The 21578-nt window shown below is 44.3% G+C and overlaps 2 protein-coding genes across 6 annotated transcripts in view; one reads left to right on the top strand and one right to left on the bottom strand.

Moving 5' to 3' along the window:
- Positions 1–5927: 5927 nt before the first annotated feature.
- Positions 5928–18157, bottom strand: LOC118084972 (ras-related protein Rab-9B-like). Of its 4 annotated transcripts, none has more exons than XM_088668244.1 (3): positions 17328–17515; positions 15464–15578; positions 5928–7166 (listed from the first exon to the last, which is right to left on the bottom strand). In XM_088668244.1, exon 3 carries the CDS (start codon positions 7147–7149, stop codon positions 6544–6546), a length of 606 nt encoding a protein of 201 aa, XP_088524370.1. In that variant the 5' UTR covers positions 7150–7166; positions 15464–15578; positions 17328–17515; the 3' UTR covers positions 5928–6543. The 4 variants fall into 4 exon arrangements, with proteins under 4 accessions (XP_088524370.1, XP_088524369.1, XP_034971060.1 ...); XM_088668243.1 differs by having other exon boundaries at positions 14866–15578; positions 17328–17497; XM_035115169.3 differs by lacking the exon at positions 15464–15578 and having other exon boundaries at positions 17328–18157.
- Positions 16735–21578, top strand: part of USPL1 (ubiquitin specific peptidase like 1) — a 19246-nt gene continuing 14402 nt past the window's right edge. The window contains exon 1 of one of the 2 annotated variants that reach the window (XM_088668242.1): positions 16735–17200. The gene's annotated coding sequence lies outside the window, so the exon portion shown is untranslated. The remainder of the gene's footprint in view (positions 17201–21578) is intronic. The other variant, XM_088668241.1, reaches the window with a different exon arrangement.

Raw genomic sequence — 21578 nt, 5'->3', positions numbered from 1 at the left:
AGCTCATAGGCAATAGCATAAGTCTCAGCAGAGGCAAAAGGAGCTTCGTTCCCTTAGGTACACGGTCATCCCCATCCCCAAATAAGCACCCCCACAGCCTATATAAAGGGTCCTAAAACTTCACCATACACCTACCTAGTCACTACTGTTTAAGGCAGGAAAAAAACAAGCACTTCTTAAAGGTACTTCCCATATATTCACTGTAATTAATTGGCCCATAGATCTGAAACACACATGTGCCAACTATATATACATTCCATAGTATATCCCAGCAGGTAAAAAAAAATGCAGTACAATAGACCTATAAGAAATAGTCCCATTTTCTATATGAATAAACTGAGGTCCAAGGAGATTAATGCACTCATCAGAAAGAGACTTAGATAAATTTAATACACATTATTCCTCTAAATACATTTTCTTCATTCTTTTTACACACTCATTTTACAAGAATACCCCACAACAAGCTTTAAAAATGAAGTGAACTGTAAGTATGATGTGAACACACAGGAAACATTGTCTGAATTTTATAGGACATTCATAATCGGATCCTGCTTGTCCGATATGGATTTCAGCAATTTTTAAATATAATGTTCATAGTTAAACTACAGAATTTCCATGGTAATATATTGCAAGCCAGTATTTTTAATCAAGATTAACACTACTGCCCAACAGTAGAACTGCAGCTACAGCTTATTCCATTCATTTCCTAGTCTTTCTACCATCTTTCAAAAAAGACATACACAAGTCTGTGCCTTTCAACAAGAGAACGTGAGTAGGCAGCATTCTTCAGTAAGAAGCAAAATAGCAGGCATTAAAATCATTTTATTACATTTTGCTATATTAAAATATAAGCCATATTTTGGTTTTGCCATTTCCCACTTACGTTATGATAGGGTTTCAATACACCTTGAAGGACAGCCCACCTCAAGTTACTGTCTATGGAGCTATACTCGATACATTACTTCCAATCATAGCTGCCAAGTTATCCCTTTTTTAAGGGATTTTCCCTTATGCTGAATAGGCTTCCTCGCGAGAAAAGGGAAAACTTGGCAGCTATGCTTCCAATTATCCAAAGCTCTAAATACTAGTCAACAGTTTAACATTTTACTTTTAACTATACTACCATTAACTATACTACCCTGGCTCCTGTGTGAAAATAAAACATAACATTTCAAAGCTAATCACTATGTATAACATCCTAACTGTATGCAGAATTTTTATGCTAGCACCCCACATTCTTAGGAACTAGTAGTGATATTAGGGACTTTCTATGCAATTGGGGCAATATAAAACGTTACAATCCCTGTATGGAATGGGTTTAGCAAACGTTTAGCAAATCCAATATTGAGAACTTGTCCTTCAGCTAAAGTTAGTGACAGAGATAACACGTATTTTTAAATTTTATACTTCTAGCTTATCATTTACCAAAGGGTCCCAGGGCAGGTTATAAAAACATTGCAATTAAAACAAGTACAGTTTACATTATTAGTCACTACTATTAAACCACCCTGTAACAGAAAGTTTTCCGTGTGATAAATATGCTTTTGAATGCCAAAGCTGAATCTGAGGTTGCTCTTTTATGAACAGAGGTTCCATACCTTTAAAAACAGCAGGACAGGCAGAAATCCCCCAGGTGCGGCATCACCATCTTCACTGAAAGTAAAACTTTGTGCTTCTTAGTATCTATGGTCCTGTGCTCCAATCCTGCTTACCGGTTTCTCACAGGCATCTGGTTGGCCACTGTGAGAATAGGATGCCGACTAGATGAGCTATTGGCCTGATCCATGAGGCTCTTCCCATGTTCTTATGTAATGCTTAAGTTTGCTACAACACTTTCGTAACTTACATGTACCTGTTGCGTTGTGAGGTGAGCTCTTATCAATAAGAAGTCAGAGCTGGATATGCTGGGCCTTCCAGAATGGTTTTTCAGTAACTTGCTGCAGTAGCCTCGAATTAAATGTGGTTTACTTCCATGTACAGAAATGGTAGTAAAAATAGTTCAACTCTGAAAGCATCAGGACTGAGTCTAGTAGTATAAGACTAGCTCGTGCTCAGAAAGCCCCAACATGTGCTCTTAGCTCTCTGGCCCTGTTTTATGGGAAGACTGGGGAATTTCTATAATTTATCAGAAATCTTTTAAAAAATGTCTAAGATCACATATGATTTCCATTTGTTGTGGAGATTGCTCTCATTCTAAGCTTCTGCTCTCATTAAATGGGATTCAAGATAACGAAATTCTGTACCTCCTATACATTTTAAGTCCGTAGTCGATGATGCAGACTTTATGGAAATCCAGGTGCTGGGAAATTAGTCAGTAGCAGAACAGAGTGCTGGTACTGCTTTTAATCTGAGAGAATGTTACTTTGTAAACCAAATTGGATTATACAGTACAATCTGCACCATTTAAACTAAACTAAAGCCTGCAAACAGGCATGTCCACATAGATGCAGGAACAGTGTTACAGCTAGCATTTTATTTAGAGGTTTTAATTTAATTTAGTAAGGATTATATCCTCCTTTCCACTGTATCCAGAACATTTCAAACAGAAGGGAATACAGGCAAGCAGTAGTTCACACCAATAAAATACCCTCCAGCAAATAAATAGTAAGCAGTGTTGATAGCTTGGGCAAACCAAACTGACTTTTGCCCAGAGTCCAAAAGAGAATAATGATAAGGTGGTTTAGTGGTTACAGTACTGGATGGGGACCTGGGAAGGGTTCAACTCCCTTCTTAGCCATGAAACTCACTGGGTGACCTTGAGCCAGTTGCTGCCTCTCAGCCTAACCTGCCTCACAGGGTTGTTGTGGGGATTAAATAAGGGGGAGAACCATGTACGCTACCTTGAGCTTGTCAAGAGAAAAAGATGGGATAAAGAATCCAATTAAATAAATTAATAACATTCCTTGGGTGGGAGTTCTAAAACTCCCAATGAAAGACAAGACCTTCTTTCTAGTTGCCACCAGTCAACCCTTTGGCCAGAAGTATACCTAGGCCCCCTTGGGCAATTGGCAGGCACCAGTATTGGTGCCCCACATGACTTGCATGACCAGATTCCTCCACCCAGGCCATAGCTGCCAAGTTATCCCTTTTTAAAAGGGATTTTCCCTTATGCTGAATAGGCTTCCTCGCGAGAAAAGGGAAAACTTGGCAGCTATGACCCAGGCACCCAGAGGAGCCTGCACACCTTGCCCAGGCACCCAGAGCAGTGGAAGAGTGGCCTGGGAAGCATGCATGGAGAGGCGCGAGTTTTACACCCACCCACACCAGACTGCGTGCTCCTAATGGAGGCCAACTTGGCCAACCCCTAGGTATGCCATTGCCTATGGCAGCACCTAAAGAATGGCTTCTGATGCACATCTCAGTCACTAGGCTGGCACACACACACACACACACACACACACACACAACTGCTTTTCATATATTTTAGCCTTACAGAGTAGTGGGGAGGGGGAACTGTCACCAATAAAGTCCCAGGTAGCAACTGGGCTGCTGTGTTTTGAACCAAGTGAAGTTTGAAAAAGATCATGTAAAGGCAGCCCTGCAGAGAATCCATTAGTTAAAACACAGAGCCAACGTGGTTCCCTCCAGAGGTTGTTGCACACCAATTACCATCAACCCCAGCTCCAAATGGCCAGTGGAGTTAAGCCTTCATTATCCAGACATGCCCTCAAAAAAGGTCCCCCTTGAAACAGCACCCCACCCAGGAATTATCTAAAATAGAAAGCTTTCCCCCCCCCCAAGCCTAATTGCAGCAGGAGAGGCTGTGTGTGGAGGGGACACAGCAGGACAAATGGGAACGGCCCAGGGTGCAGCAGAGTTGATTTACCCTGAACCTCTCACCCATCCTGACTTGCTATTGGTGACCTAAACCTCCATCTGCCTCATGAGGCAATGGAGGCTGACCACCTTCTGTCTCATGAGACAACGGAGTATACCTTTGGGGATGAAGTCAAACGTTCGAGAGTTACAGCACCTGCTGTGGCTGTAGAGAGGCTGATATGAGATGTTTTGTTGCAGTTGAGGAAGGTGAAGTCATCAGGTTGTGCTGCTGCAAATGCATCATGGCGTTTCTTCTTTTTGTGCTCGTCCCAGTGGTCACTCCTTTTCTGGTCACTGCTGTGGATGCACGACCTGTTTGCCTGTCTCCAGGCACTGTGGTCTGTAAGAGATTCCCACATGGCAGGATTGATGATCCAGCCTTCGTGTCATGTTTGCAGACATCTTTGCAGAGCAGAGTTGGTCTCATTTCAATCGTCTGAGTTCTGCTTTGCCCAGTTTCCCCTAGGTGACTCTGCCTTTCTGACATATTCACTGCAGGACGAATGACACTCCCCATTTTGAGCACTGTGCACATTAGAGAAACACTTGACTCTCCTAATTCCTCCCACATATGTGAGACCCCATGCTTTCTTGCCCAGCAGAGAGCCTTGTGTTGAGTTAGGGTTCACAAAGGACAAATACACATACATATCTATCTATTAAAAATATATTAAAAATAAATAAAATAAAATATTTCTTTCTATCACAATCCTCAGAAATGACACTTTCTAGAAAGGCAGCCATGTTGGTATGTTATAGCACCTTAAAAACTAACCTATGTGTGCATTGTGTCATAAGCTTGCATTGATAAGAACCAACAAGAGCAGCATTCAGAAGCCAGTGGGAGAATGTTCAGCTTTTCAGCAACTCTGTTTCTGACTCGAAGTCACCTTACTTCAGCCATAAAAAGGCAGTAGGAATCTCAACTGGGTGAACTAGAATTAATCAGCAAATCTGATTCCCATCTATTAAATTTGGACTTAATCAGAACTGTGGATGAATAAAACCCACAGTTCTGATTAAGTCTGAATTAAGCAGCATGCTACTATGGGCATTAAATTGGCATATCAAATTAGGATTATGTAGCTAGAAAACTGGCATTATCACCAATGATGGCTATTGGAATAGACTACTGTTTTTTATCTTTTATAAATTTGGGCCCTGAACAGAAATGCCACAGGCTGACTCCAATTGCATCTTTTAGTGGTGGTGGGCGGCACAGTCCAAATGGAGCAGGCCCTGATTTTATCCCGGCTTCCCCCACTCTCCCTGTCACTCCCACAGGGAATATGGTCTCTATTGGCCCTGTGGAGGAGAGGGGGTGGTCCAACTGGAGCAGGGAGGAGAGGGGGCAATCCAATTGTCCCTACCTATCGCCCTCCCTCCCTCCAATACAGCATATACAAGTAGTGTCTGCCTGCCCAGGGGGGAGGGTGGCAGAGGAGACAGTCGGAGTAGAGCAGCCCTTCTTGTTGTCCTTCCTTGCCTCCATTTCCTTCCTAGATGATAGACAGGGTAATTATAGGTGGGGCACTATGTACAGTGGTATCTCTACTTACGAATAACTCTACTTACGAATGTTTCTACTTACGAACGGAGCTCCGTCCGCCATCTTGGATGCGGTTTAGATAGGATTTTTTCTACTTACGAATTTTTAGATAGGGTTGCTTCGACTTACGAATTTTTTCTCCCAATGCATTCCTATGGTATTCGACTTACAATTTTTTTCTACTTACGAATGTGCGTTCGGAACGCATTAAATTCGTAAGTAGAGGTACCACTGTATAGGTTTACCTTGGGTCCTCACTCTGCACTCAGCTCTCATCTGTGGCTCCTAGAAACTGTTAGCATGTGACAGCGGCCACATCCCAGGAACAGCTTCAACTGGCCAGCTAAACCAGGTAAAGGTAGCCAATGGGTCTCAAACAGTGTTAGAAACTCAGATAGTTAAGATAATTGCTAAACAGCACCTTAAATCTAGGTTACGGTTGCCTATCAGAATGTCTAGGCACCATTTCTTTAAAAAATGAAATTATTATTATTGTTGTTGTTGTTGTTGTTGTTATTACTATCATTTCTATACCACTTTACATTTTAAAGAAAACATCTCAAGGTGTTCAACAATGTATTAAAACATCCAATAAAACTATCCAGAATAAAACAAATTCAAGCTCCCAGGAAAATATTTCAGATCCTTCTCTAAGGGACATTCTGCTTTTCCCATATTTATTTATTTACTGACTTAATTTATAAAGCTGCCCCAGAGCAGAAGTACTATAGGAAGCCAGTGTGGTGCAGTGGTTATAGTGTCGGACTAAGACCTGGGGCGTCTGGGTTCAAATCCCCACTCAGGTGACCTTGGAGTCAGTTGCAGCTTCTTCATTTACCTCATGGAGTTTTTGTAGGGATTAACTGAACTGTGGACTCCTTGGAGAAAAAGGTGGGATATATATGCAATAAATAAGCTCTTCTGCTGACCCACTTAAGAAAACTGGAGGGACCACCCAGATGGAGATGTTCATCGCCAACCTGGCATCCAGAGATCTACAGAATGTCACAATTGGACCGGCACCAGTCGCAAAATATGCCTGGTTAATGGGGATGTTGAACACTTATCTAAGCCCCCTGCCCCTACTCTGACTACAGCCCGAGGGCCCCCCACCCAACCCCCCACAGGCCTTTACCATTCCAGGGCATGCCCTTCCCACCCACCCCCTTGGCTGTTCAGCAACAGGAAGAGCCTGCCTTGCTGCTGGCATGCAGGTTGATGGAACTGCCCAGCACGCAGCGTTCCAGCTGTTCCTCCACGGCCAACACCCGCCGCACACCTTCCTCAAAGGCCACGGCCACATTGGTGTCGTCCTTGGCGCTTGTCTCCAGGTAGGGGTAGTTGCCGTGTTCCGTGCACCAGGCCCGGGCCTCTTCGGGCATCACCTGCCTCTCCAGCTTGTCCACCTTGTTGCCCAGCACCACAAAGGGGAAGCGCTCAGGGTCCTTCACGTTGGCATAGCAGAGGAACTCCTTCTGCCAGTGGCCCAGGTTGTAGAAGCTCCGCTGGTCATCCACGCTGAAGGTCAGCAGGCAGCAGTCGGCCCCCCGGTAGAAGGGGGTCCGCAGGCTCTTGAAGCGCTCCTGCCCAGCCGTGTCCCAAATTTGGAGGGTCACCAGGCGCCCGTCCACCTCCAGGTCCCGGTTGAGGAACTCCACGCCGATGGTGTGGAAAGCCTGCGAGTCAAACTTGTTGGTAACGTAGCGGTTCATGAGAGAGCTCTTCCCAACGCCCCCGTCGCCCAGGAGGATGACCTTCAGCAGCAGTGACTTCCCACTCATGGCGGCAGCAGCAACGTCTAGAGGGAAAAGGCAGACTCCGTTAGTGGTGTTGGGATAGTACTGTGATAATTTTATTATTTGTGCCCCGCCCATCCGACTGGGTTGCCCCAGCCACTCTGGTTGGCTTACAGCATATATAAAACATAGTAAAAAATATAAAACATTAAAAACTTCCCTATACAGGACAGCCTTCAGGCGTCTTCTGAACATTGCATAGTTCTTTATCTCCTTGACAGGGAGAGTACCACTATCAAGAAGGCCTTCTGCCTTGTTCCCTGTAACTTTGCTTCTCGCAGTGAGGGAACTACCAGAAAACCCTCAGAGGTGGACCTCAGTGTCTGGGCTGAACAATGGGAGTGGAGATGCTTTTTCAGGTATAGTGGGCGTGGGCCAAGGCCATTTAGGGATTGAAAGGTAATCACCAGCACTTTGAATTGTGCTCAGAAACGTACTGAGAGCCAGTGAAGATCCTTTAGGACTGGTGTTATATGCTCCTGGTGGCCATATAACACCAAACATTAAAAACTTCCCTTCCCTGCCTTCAGATGTCTTCTAAAAGTCAAACAGTTGTTGATCTGTTTTACATCTGGCTGGATGACTATCTGTCATGGATGCTTTAGTTGAGATTCCTGTAGAGGACCCTTAGTGTCCCTTCCAACTCTTATGTTCCTGACTTTGGCCCCTAGGAATTGGCTCCTTTGCTCAGGGTAGCTAAAGTGTGGCAAACAGCGTGGGTTTCTCTGAACCACACTCCTTCAGTGTAGGCTTGTGGTTTGCTGTTTCAGTTTTGGAAACCGGGAAAGGACAGCTATGCTAGGTGGACATTGGTAGTGTCAAGTAAGCCACTTGCCCCCATGTCACAGAATCATAGACCTGAAAGGGGCCACAAGGGTCATCTAGCCCAGCCCCTTGCACTCCAGGAATCTTTTGCCCAACGTGGGGCTCAAACCCACGGCCCTAAGATTAAGAGTCTCATGCTCTACCGGGAACACAGCAGCACGGGCAGAGAGCTGGTTAACTGCCCACCTGTTCTGTGGAGAAAGGAGTCCTGCCTCTGGTCACTCAGCTTGTTGCACATCTCTCTCTCTCTCTCTCTCTCTCTCTCACACACACACACACACACACGTGTTCCCACATTGTCTCCACATTGCCTCTGGCTCAGTCACCTCATCTCCAGGTATGGCTAGAAAAGATTCCCTGCCTGAAACCCTAGATGGTTGCCAGTCAGTGCAGACAATAGTTGCTTTGGGGGATGACAGCTTCCAGCATAATTATTATTATATTTATTTATATCCCGTCTTTTTCTCCGATTCCAGGCAGTGTTAGAAACTCAGATATATAAGCTAACTGCCAAATGACACCTTAAACCTAGGTTCATAGAATCACAGAGATGACGTGTCGTCTAGTCCAAACTCCTGGAATGCAGGAATCATTGCCGGGGGTTGGACTAGACCAGAGGTCAACAACCTAAGGCCCATGGGCCGGAAGCAGCCCGCGAGCAGCCCCCGAACCGAGTTGCCTGCTTGCACGCTGCGCTAAACCGACACAGTGCAACGCGGGGGACTCGCTTCCATGGCACCGAAAATTGCGTCTGTGCATGTGCAGATGCCAAAAATCGGGGGTGCGCATGCAATCCGGCCCACGGAGGGATCACCACAGAACCGATCTGGCCCCTGGACAAGACCGTTAGATTACAGTTGCCTAACAGAATGTCTAGGTGCCATTTTTTTACCATACAATTTATTATTATTATTAATTTCATTTCTATACCACTTTATATTTTAAAGAAAACATCTCAAAGTGGTCGACAACACATTAAAACATCCAATCTAACCATCCAGAATAAAACAAATTCAAGCTCCCAGGAAAATATTTCAGACCCTTCTCTAAGGGCATTCTGCTTTCCCCATATTTATCTACCAACTTAATTTATAAAGCTGCCCCAGAGCAAAAAGAACTCTAGGAAGCCAGTGTGGTGCAGTGGTTAGAGTGTCAGGCTAGCACCTGGTGAGGTCTGGGGTCAAATCCCCACTCAGTCTTGAAGCTCACTGGGTGACCTTTGAGTCAAACCTCTTCACCTACATCACAGGGTTGTTGTAGGGATTAGCTGAGGAGGGGGGTGAGCCATGTACTCCTTGGAGAAAAAGGTAGGATATAAATGCAACACACACTGCCCAGGCTGCCAACACAGTGGTTTGACTTACCCCTGGAGATGCACTCCACTGTATAGACCCCACAGACGGTTCAATGGTCTATCATCCCCTCCTCACCCCGCTGGCTCAAAAATGTTAATTCCCTTTGTCAGATCATTTTCATAGTTTCAAAATCCCGTGAAGCACACAAAAACTGTACAAAACCACCCAAAAGTCATAGATAGCACTGTAATACCTTTATTAGAACACAAAATATCACAAAGTTGAAGTGCAGGAGAAATTTGCATCTTAAGCTTGTTAACACCCCTCCCCTATCCAGTTTGCTCAACAGCTAACCTGATGAAAAGTTATGAAGAACTTGAAATATGGCTTTGTGACATTTTTACTTGCCCTAACCAAGGTATGGCTGGTCAAGGTATAACCACACAACCTGCAGCTTTTGGATTCTTTCCTTCTGGAAATTACTCTGCGGGGACTTTAATGTGGACTGGAGAAAGATACTTTGTAGAACTATTCTCAAGCAATTACTGGGGGGGGGGGTGGATAGATGTGTGACTACAACCTTCGTACAGCCTTCAGAGGTAAGTAATCAATCATGAAGTCTAGAGAGGTTAAAGAGGCATGAATAATTATTGTTCTGCCTTTGATCCTTACTATAGATTCAGTCTTTATCAGCTTGTAACCTACACCACTTCAGGAAAGTCTGTGTACAATAAGGGATGCAGAAGCACCCCAAACTGCAAACCTGCATAACTAAGGAGCCTGAATCCTATGTTATTGGTGAACTCAATAAATGGGTATTACCACAAACTTCTATTCCAGTATTGTCTGGATTGACACCAGGTTTTCCAGATCCTGTCCTTGATACAGACACTAAGAAAGAGTCAGCAGGGGTGAACTGCTGAATGCAGTAGAACATTACTGGGAAGGTTCTCAAGAGATGACGGTTTCTCATCATTACTTCCATGAGTTACGTACCTAGCAAGCCACTGAAAATACAAACCTGGAAAATTTGTCAGGTTCTGCACTTTCACCAATACCTTGTTATAAATTCAATTATTGGTCATTGATAAAATGCACAGCAATGTAGGAATATCATAAACCAGTCTGGAAACTGTATTGGTACATACTAAGAAGTCAAGTGTCGTTCAGGTTCACTAGTTGTTGTTGGCTTCCGTCTCTGTGAAAAATACCCCAAACCACTAAAGATGTAAAGACTGGCTTGGCAGTAGGGATTAATCTAATTGTCCAAGCCTCCATTCAGCAAGCCTGTCACTCAGTTGCTTAGGGACGTTACGAACTCAAGCAAACCAGTTTGAGTTCACCAATAACATAGGATTCTTACCCTTTCCACATCCCCAACTGACACTTTAAAATTCCATGAAACCTGAAAGCCAATGAGCATACAGCCTGGTTGGACCATTTAAATGGTAAAGGTAAAGGGACCCCTGACCATCAGGTCCAGTCGTGACAGACTCTGGGGTTGCGGAGCTCATCTTGCGTTATTGGCCGAGGGAGCTGGCGTATGGCTTCCAGGTCATGTGGCCAGCATGACAAAGCCACTTCTGGCAAAATTTGATGTGCTTTCGAACTGGTAGGTTGGCAAGAGCTGGGACCGAGCAATGGGAGCTCACCCCGTCGCAGGGATTAGAACCGCCAACCTTTTGATCGGCAAGCCCTAGGCTCTGTGGTTTAACCCACAGCACCACCTGCGTCCCATTTATGTGTTGGACCATTTAGGAGGGAGCAAATGCTTAATTTGCTCACTGCCAAATTTATAGGTCCCAGATGATGAAAGTTTGACACTGGGAATAATATGTACCTGAACTTGACCAAAGGTTGTTTTGCTGTCTATTTCCTGGTAAAAACCGTTATGCACAAATGCCTTGAATTTTGCAACTCTTCACTATGACATGTACAACTCCAAATGGCATAATGAGCAATTATTGGCAAAATTGTTCCTCACATGTATAGATAAGCAGAAGAAACTAAAAATTCCAAGAATGTGCAAATCAATATTAAAGCTGTATGTTTATACAGTAGTATGTTGGGTAAGCAATGTCAAGCCTTGGGTTAATTGTTCAGCAATATTTGTTTGTAATGCAACATCTTTTTTAGTGTTGTGGTTAGACTTGGGCCAGGGAGACCTGGGTTCAAATCACTCAGCTATGAAGCTCAACTTGTGCTATTCACCTTCACTCAGCCTAACCTACATTACATGGTTGTTTTGAGGATAGAATGGGGAGAGAATCGTGTGCACCACGTTGAGAGATAGAAATGTAATGTAGTTGTTTTTTTAAGTGAAACTTGCTATGCACAATTTCAAACCTATATTTCAAGTTCTGAAACAGAATATATACACCAGCTCAGAGGAAACTTATGTTAAATACCTTCTTGCCAATAAAGATCAAGCCTGTTGCGAAATTGTGTTTTATAGCAACGAGGACAAGACAGGCTGTGGTTACAGTGATGGCCGGAGAATCAGTACCAATTTTAATCTCTGGAATACAGATTTTAGCTGAAGGAGTATTATTTTTAATGTAAATAAATTTATAGGGATTTTAAAATTACATCCACCTTTTTTCATGCGGATGTGGCATATGTTGTTGTTGTTAACTTTGCTGTCTGATCTTTGTTTTTGAGAGAGGAATAAGTATTTGAAACAGATAAATTGTATTTAGTCAATAATAGTTTCACTTACAAAAGAAGCCTGTGTGGTAGATAATTTGATTCATTTATTATTCCAATGTGTAGTCTCTTGAATCATACCGATTACTAGTTATACTGTAGTTTGCACACATTGAGATCATACACATGAAACAATCGCCTTCGGAATACAGTGGTATCTCGCAAGACGCAAGCCTTGCACAATGAAAAACTCGCAAGATGAAAGCGTTTTGCGTCGCGCGAGGGACTGACGATGAGGTTTTCTATGGCCGCCACTTCGTCTTGCGAAGCGCGGCCATAGAATGTAGTGCAGGAAGGCGGCAAAGGAAGATCAGCTGTCAGTGCGGGAAGCTGACAGCTGATCTTCATTTGCCTTCTTCCTGTGCTACAGCTGGTTCCCCGGGGCTTGCCAAGCAGGCGGCGACAAGCCCCAGCAAGCAGCACCCAGAGCTGAAGCGCAGCAGGCGCTGCTTGCCAGGGCTTGACACCGCCTGGCTTCCCCTTGACTCGGGGAAGACTGGCGGCTGCAGCCCCAGCACCGCCGCGCTTCGGCTCCAGGTGACTGGTGGCGGTGCTTGCTCGGTGGCGGGGCTGTTGCTGGCCGCCTGCCTGCCTTCCCCGAGCCAAGCGAGCAAGCACCGCCGCCGCCAGTTCCCCGGAGCCCATAGGAACGCATTACTTAAATTTCAATGCGTTCCTATGGGAAACCGTGCTTCACAGGACTAATTTTTCGTAAAACGAATTGACCAGTGGAACGAATTAAATCTTGCGAGGTACCACTGTATTACTTTCTTAAATAGAGGGATACTTTATTACATGTTCTCCTCTGCTTTTTCTTTGATATGGCCATTGCATGATCAAGATGGAAAAAGGATCCTGTCAATACTTACCACAGAACCATCACCGTCTATCAAAAGATTTCTGCTACTCCTATGCTAGAAACTCTTACAAGAGTCTCCAATTAATTATGTTTATTAATAAAACATATATGTACTTCACTTTTTAGCTGTTTTTTTTAACCACACAAGACAGCCATCTAGGCATTTTGTATACTAGGACTACTGAGGCAGACAGTAATAAATCTTCTGGTTGGAATACTTCCAGTTCAACAAAACGTGTTAGTGAACTACATTGGGTCTGCAACAGAATGTTGCACTATTGAGTGCTTTTGTTCAATATTTCAGTCCATTCCATCACTGTTTTGTTTTCTGTGTGTCCTCCACCCCCCATTAGATAGCATTCTGCTGCCACTGAGCACGCTCAGTTCTTATTGAACTCTTTATAGAGGGGGGCACCCATTTACTCCCCCCTTAATGTTTTTTGTTTTCTGCTTCTGCAACCCTTCCCCACAAACATGCTAGCAACTCTTCACTGTACTTGGATTTTATTGTTTTGGCTATGTAAAGGGCCAGCACTCAGAACCAAGATAACGATTGCCAAGAAAATGGCTTTCCTACTTCAGCCTGTGTAAAAGCTGGTCTCTGCAGGTTTCCCCCCATTAACTGGAATTGTTTCATCATGGAGCACCTATGCTAGCTTGTGCTACTGTGCTTCAAGGCCAAAGCCATAACAGGCTTACCAGGAAGTGATTTCAGCTGTGAGAAGTCTGTGAGAATGCAGTGTACTACCTGGCAGGGTTGGCTTTAGACATCATTTGCACCAATAAGAGCCGATTCCTGGGGTTTGGGGTCTAGGGTTTTGACAACTATTAGTATATACAAACATGCAATATAGTGTTAAAGTGTAATACTTCTGTTCAGGATTCCAGCCACTCCATTCCATTTCCCCCCCCCCTCTGGTTTTCCATTCCCTCAGTCCCAAAAGTTCAGTCAGCAGCCTCTGTGCCCACTGAGCACAGTGGATTGTTTTGGGCAGCTCTCACTTCCATCCCTGGCAATATTTATAAATAGCTTCTCAGTGTGAAACATGAAATGACCTATCTAGACATTGTGTGGGTTCCTTCTACTCCTTCCATATTGTGCATTTCTTCCATGCACTGTTGTGTTCTGGTGCTGCTCGCAGGCTTCTGGTTGGCCACTATGAGAAAGGATGCTGGAGTAGGCAGGCCACTGGCCTCACCCAGCAGGGCTATTCTTAGGTTCCTTCATCCTTCTTTTCCAGGCACTTCATTACACACCCCCAACTGTCAGGTCCCCCCCCCCCCCGCCCTCAACAATCAGTCAGCATTTCATAGGTACTAGCCATGCTCAGCCTTCACTGAGCTATTATTGGAATATTCTCCCCACCGTTGGATTTTCCTCCCCACATATTTTCTGTACTTCTGCAAACTGCAGGGTTACCCCATGTCTGCTTATAACACCCTTTTGTGCAGAGGTGGTGTGGCTCCGGTTGGTTTAGATTCATTTAGATTTCCTGCTGACAGATCAGCAGAGATGGTGGTATAGAATCCAGGCAATGGGCAATGTTTATATTTTTACACTGGTATGCCCTCCACCTCCTTGGCCTTTATTTATTTTCCACCTTTTTCTCTAAGAAGCCTAAGGTGATGGACTGCTCCCCATGTAATCCCCACAACAAATCTGTGAGGTATGCTAGGCTGAGACTGGTTCACTGAGTGGCCAAAAGTCACCTGGTGAGCTTCATGGCCAAGTGGGGATTTGAACCCTGGTCTCCTAGTCCACCACTCTAACCGCTCAACCACACTAACTCTCTGTTACAAAGATGTGCACACACCCATCATCTCTGGCAGGTATCCTCAAAAAAGTCCCTCAAATGCATCATATCCTTTCCTCAAGAAAAATCTGCCTATACAGATTTCAGAGTAGTTGGAAGTGTTGATATGGAAAAGTGGGGACCTGCAATCTAAAAATCAACTACTGTACTGACAAGTAGTAACATATAACAGGAATCCATTTACACATTATCATGCACGCACCTGAGTGGGCAAACATCATGCTAGAATGGTCCCCTTTTCTCTGATATGCACTAAGTGCCCACAACTGCACAATAGGAACTGCTTTCCCATCACTTCATATCCATACCAGGGGAAGCTGGAAGAAAGCTGCATCCGTTGTATTCAAACTAGAATCCACTCAAGAAAAAGGAGCCACCTTAGGGTGCAGTGTTGAGGTCATGTAAAAGTAAGGGTCAGATTTTCATATACAGTAAATACGTTCATGCACATATACAGATTCTTCATCAACAGTTTGACTGGTTTTGGTATGGGCCACATGAAGAGAGTCTTATGGAGAATCAGGAAATGCAATAACATTTGCAGACCATGACATAGAAACAAAGTCACAACAAGGTGTAACTCCATTGGTATATCTATTAAGATAAACATTTATCCCTGAAATGTTACAGCTACATACATGCTTAAAATAAAACCCCTGGCCAATTTTCACCCATTCATTACTACTAATGAGCTTATGAAATGGAAAAATGTTCTGCCCCATGTCACTGGGAGAGATTTGTCTAGTATTATTAAAACAGGATACCAGAATCTTTGTCACATTTTACAAAACAAAACTTACAATCTCTCTTTGTGGAAGAACTCTTTATAAATGAGTTAACCTCCAACCTTCTAATGAGAATTATTTCCTGGGTGAGACTTTAAGTGGTTTGCATCTGCTTAGGTCTGTGGTTAATCTGGAAACAAAGGAATTCACAGTTAAACCAGGTGTCCCAAGTTACTTAGTATATATACGGAATTACATGTGCACATAAAAATTATATAAAAACAATAAGTCTTGTAACACCTTAAAGACTGAGGCTGCATTCACATGGCAGTTTATTCTATTTTCATGTCTTTTCCCTTTTAAGCTTCACATTACATGTGAGCTTTCACATGACATAAAAGTCACTTCTGGAACTATAGAGGAAAATAGGGCAAGATTCGTGCTCATTTCCACATTATTTGCTTCCAGGAAAAAAATCCATTTACAAATATGGAAATAAGTGCTAAATCTGCACAATTTTCCACTGCAGTCCTGGAACCATCTTTCACATAGTGTGAAAGCTCAGATATACAGTAATGTGGAAATTAACAGCTACAGAGAACTAGTGAAAATGGAACAAACTGCTATGCGAAAGCAGCCAAAATTCATTATTACAGGGAAAGTTTTTGTGGGCTAACTTATTCTCCATCTTCAAGGTGCCACGGGAGGAGTTTTTATTGCACTTGCTGCTACAGACCAGATTGACCATCCTTCTATAAAGTACAAGTTAGAGATAATAACCAGCAAACAGCATACGGTTTGGGACAGAATCATCTCCACTCTACATACTGTACTGGCAGTATTGAGACCGCTAAGAACATAAGAACAGTCTGCTGGTTCAGAAGGATGGTCCATCTAGTCCAGCCTCCTGTTCTCACTGTGGCCCAACCACAGTTGGGAAACCAGCTAGCAGGATTCAAGCTCAGGAGCCCTCTCCCCTCCTGCGATTTCCATGGAGGCAGAGCTAATAATAGCCATCCATAGCGCGCGCGCTCTCTCTCCTCCATAAATCTGTTTCATCTTCTTTTAAAGCCATCTAGGTTGTTGGCCATCGCTGCCTCCTGTGGGAGAGAGTTCCATAGTTTAACCCTGAGCTTTTGCATGAAGTACAGTACTTCCTTTTATCCGTCTTTAATCTCTCAACCCTCAGCTTCACCCGCCGGTTGCCCGCGGTGCCACGAGGGAAGCAAACGTTTCTCTATCCCCTTTCCCCACCGTGCTGCCTTCTCGCTCGCCTTCCCTCTTAAAAGGCTAAATTCTGGGCGCGGCTGCCTCTGTTAAGCGGAACTTTGTCCCGCTTCTTCCCCGCATGTCTCCCTGGCAAGCTGCTGTCACGGCAAGGGCGGGAACCGTCCCCGCCATGAGGCGAAGTAAGGAAAGGTCGACTTTCCTCATTTCATCTCCTCAGCGCTTCCCCACAACCAGAGACACAACGAGGCTCCTGCCTGACTCCTGACAGGCTCCTTCTCTGAGCAAGAGGCCCTCTTCCACGCGCAAGCCGAGAGGAAAGAGAAGGAGGCTCCCGACACCGCCCTCTCGGCTGCCATTTTCCCCACACCGGCCCGGCAGGCCCCGCCTCAGTGCGGTTGTGCGGCGAGGGAAAAGGAGGAGCGACGCGAAGCCGCTTCGAGAGGACGGCGCCGGAAGCTGCACGGCAAGGCCTCAGCCGGCCTGAAGAACGCACGAGCTGCGTCGCCGTCGCCTGAGGAGCCGGCCGCCGCGGCTCTTCCCCTGGCGCCCGTCCCGTCCTCCTTTCCCGCTGGGGGCCCTGCGGTGAGTAACGGCTTCACGGGGCTCTTTTGCTCGGGCGGGGAAGGGGAAAGGGGAGCGGCCGGCCCCCCCTCCTCCTCGTGGCTACCCACGTTGCGAGCATCCCGGCGTTACTGTTCCCTTGCATTACCTTTTGCTTACACGGGTGTCTAGGCCGCTTCTCACGTGACGACGGTGCGCTCGGCTCGTCCTCCCTGAGCCATCCGCGCGGCGGGGAGCGCGAGCCTGAGAGGGTCGCTTTCGCGTCTGGCTTGCTTGCCCGCACGTGGGGAACCTTCTCCAGCTGCCTTGTTTTGTGTGGGGAGTGGCTTCGCACGTGACGGCGGTTCGCTTTTTCCCGTATGCGCAGCTCCCTCCATGTTGGGTGCTTAGACGCACTTGAACGTGAAAGTAAATCCCGGTCCTTGTTGGGTATGTTCCCGTGGGAGCGGGCGAGTGCCACGTCCACGGAACGACGAGTGACCCCGGGTATAAGGTGGATGATGTTGAGAGGGATCTTGGAACCATGTGCTGGGGTTTAGCCCTGTTGGATTCCAGAAGCCTCAGACATTATACACAGAAGGCGGAATTTTTCCAGGCCCTGCTTTTCCTACTGGCACGCTAGTAAGGTTGTTTAAACACAGGCAGACACATCAACCCCCCCAAAAAAGTGGTGAAATCATTCTTTTCATGCAACTCTTTAAGGGGTGCGTGTGCTATCTCAGGAGCTAGACGGAAAAACAAAATTAGCTATCTTGTTTATGTGCTTTACCATCCAATTGTACTTACAGCCAGAGTTGTTATAGAATGAAAATCAGGTGCCTTTTGCCATATTATCTCTGCAAATCATCATACAAAGGTGATATTGGCATCCTGTTCAGTTGTTGGCTGGGAATACTGAACCAGATGGTGAAAGCAAGGCAATTTATCAAGGAGTCCAGGCATGTGGTACTGGGAGCACTCACACAAACTATCTTCTGTGCTGAAAGCATGCGAGGGACATAGCTGACAATCCTCCCTTTTTTGCGGGAAACTCCCTTATCCAAGCCACAGCTGTTAGCCTTCCCTTTTTTTTGCTGGAAATTCCCTTATCCCAGCGTCGTTTCCCGCTGCTATCCTGGATTGTTAGATATACCGTAGACTGACCCCGGGACGGGTGAGGCTGCTGGTCCCTTATTTTCAAATCCGAAAGTTGACAGCTATGGCGAGGGACTCACGAGCTAGTCCTGCCTTCTGCTGACTACATGTGCATCAGTCCCACATTTGGCCAGGTGAAATGTGTTTCTGATTGGCTCAGGATTCCCACTCAGTCTAATGCATGCTTGTACACACATAATAAGAGTCCCATCCCACAGCCAGCATGTGTCAGCAGTTGGAATGGTATACAGTACAGTATAGGGTTAGTAAATAACCTTTATTTTTAACGTGCTGAGTTTGACTCCCATCAGGTTCCAGTTCATAGCTATTGGGCTATTATTTGTTGTACTGACAAACAGTATGACTGCTGCTCTGAATTTCTGGACAGCATGCATTTTTCAAGTGTTAGTTACCAGCATTCATCCAGAACTGTAAAGACCTTCTAAAAGAAATACTATAGCATTTAGTGCATTTCATAGCTGTTGGTGCCTTTTTAAATTATTGCTATACTGTATTTTATATTCTGGTTTTTCCCCCCAACGTTAACAGTTGTATATACAAAGCATTAATTTGTACTTTTGTACACTAAACATTATATAATTAAAAACCTAGCCTTCTTAGTAAAAATATATCCTCCAAATTTGAAAATTTAGAACAATTCTGTTATGTGTGGAAAAGCATATATCTTATTCTGCATTCCTGTAACTTTAACAAGTTTCAGTTTTGGATATATGCAAAGTTTTATTGGAGCAAGCTGTCTTTTTCCTTTTTAAATGTTTAAAAGCTGCCTTTCTGGACCAAGTCCACTTATGGTGCCTAGTGGGTTAGAATTCTATGCAGACTGTTTAAAAACAATATCATTATAGTATTAAGGTACCAGTACATACATTGTAGCTCAGTTCTTAAGCCAATGAACATGCCACAGCAGAGTGCTTGTATCAATATTAAATATTATTAATACTATACTAATTGGTATTTCTGCTGCTTATTTCTGTTGATATTAATCAACATAGGCCAAACCAATACTGGTCTTCTAAAAGGTAAAGGGACCCCTGACCATTAGGTCCAGTCGTGACCGACTCTGGGGTTGCGGCGCTCATCTCGCGTTATTGGCCGAGGGAGCCGGCGTACAGCTTCCAGGTCATGTGGCCAGCATGACAAAGCCGCTTCTGGCAAACCAGAGCAGCACACGGAAATGCCGTTTACCTTCCCGCTGTAGCGGTACCTATTTATCTACTTGCACTTTGAGGTGTTTTCAAACTGCTAGGTTGGCAGGAGCTGGGACTGAGCAACGGGAGCTCAGCCCGTCGCGGGGATTCGAACCACCAACCTTCTGATCGGCAAGCCCTGGCCTCAGTGGTTTAACCCACAGTACCACCTGCGTCCCTCCCACTGGTCTACTGAAACATAATTGCAAGGTCATGATTTTTTAATTCCAATTTGGCATTGACCACTTCAGTCTTAATATATATTTGTTTGTTCAACCATAGTTGATTGCATTGTTTGGCACCTTCTTTACTGAATGCATGTAAAATCCTTGTGACCAGAACATTTCAAGTGTTTTTAGCAAGCCAACCCAGCAGCAATACAGTAGTGGCATGATTTGCTTTGCTTATGACAAATATACAGAGGTGTGGAAATGCTGAAAGACTTGGTTTACTTGTTCAGTTTGCAATACTTGTTACTAATTTTTCATTACTTTCTTACCAATTTGCAGCAGTCCACAGTGCACTTTCTTACACAATTTGTCTGCAGTCTTTTGCCTAACATGTTTTGTATCTTAAGTCAGTTGAGCACACACATGAAGTAAGGGCACCTATCTTTGTGCTATTGATGGTAGTTCATTTGTAGCTATAACTATTTCAGTGGCTTTCTCCAAAATCTGTTTGTGTTGAGATTCCTACATTATAAAGAAACCTCTATAAACCTCAGATTCCCAATTCTCCACAATGTTAAGGAAGCATAAGGAGCAGTTCACCTCATTTCAGTATTCTGCTGCAAAATAAGCAGGGCAGCATTGCTTATAACAGGGGTGCCCAAACTTTTTTCAAAGTGGGCTGGATTTGGGGAAGTGAACATGTGTGAGGGCCAGCCAAAGTTGTTGGGCTTTTTTTTTTTTAGGATTTTATCCCAAAGTTGTTGAGCTATTCTTACTGAGTTTCTGGAGTGGGGGGGTCTGGTTGCAAGATTAGTATCATTTGACCATGAGATTTCCAGCAACCTCCTGGTTTTATATAAACTAAAAAGAAAATTGCAGGTGATTTCTTAAAACCTGGCTTCATAAAGCTACAAGAGGTGAGGAAACAAAAACTGTTAATTTTTGTGTATTATGCAAATCAATACATTTTCCAATGGGCAGGATACCTATATTGCTGCCAGTGCATGACACATCATTTCACAATCACTCTTGCAAATGGTGATTGAAACAATGTGGATGAATCCATCAACAGTTGAGTCCATAACTACAGTACTTGAATTACAAATACTGTATGGTAATCTTATCTGATCAGAGGTATTAATTGCATCCTCACAAAAGAAATGGGCTCTCTTTGCCCACTAAAGTTTATTATGTAGTGTGTTTGTTAGTCTTTAAGGTGCTGCAAGTGTTCTTTTTTGCAAATCAGCATTTCTGTCAGGTATTGACATGGGTGTGCATTATTTGTTTGTGTGCTGCCTTAAGTGTCTTGGAGGGAAGAATTCATTATCAGTTAAATAAATGAATTACAATATTAAAAGCAATAAAGTTTCTTAATTGCCATTTAATGTTACTGATCCTGAACATAAACATGGACTCTTGTGAGAGAGAGAGTATATTTATTAGTATTATTATTATGTATTAAATGTGTTAATCACTTTACATTACCCAGGGCAACCCAAAGCAACTTACAACCAAACATACAATAAACCGCACCTAGGTACATTAAAACCAAGGGGAAAGGGAAATACATTTTTCAAATCCCACTCACTTCTAAAAGGCCACAGATAGTTAAAGGCCAAAGTATTCAGTATGGCTGCTAAATCTGGAGATCAGCCAGAAATCAAGGTTGCAGGGCACTGGTTTAATTGAAACAGTGTTTGAGCAGTCATTTCCATAGGTACTGGTAGTGCTGTGATCTGCAAACTCTATCCTCAAATTCTTTAGAACACAAGGAGTTTTTTCCGTCATCGCAGCCCTAAAACTTGTTGTTGTTTAGTCGTTGAGTCGTGTCCGACTCTTCGTGACCCCATGGACCAGAGCACGCCAGGCACTCCTGTCTTCCACTGC

This window comes from Zootoca vivipara, chromosome 4, assembly GCF_965207765.1.
Source record: "Zootoca vivipara chromosome 4, rZooViv2.hap1.1, whole genome shotgun sequence".
Classification (NCBI taxonomy): Eukaryota; Metazoa; Chordata; class Lepidosauria; order Squamata; family Lacertidae; genus Zootoca; species Zootoca vivipara.
Note: the sequence above shows the minus strand (reverse complement) of the source record. Positions and strands in the feature narration are given on the sequence as shown.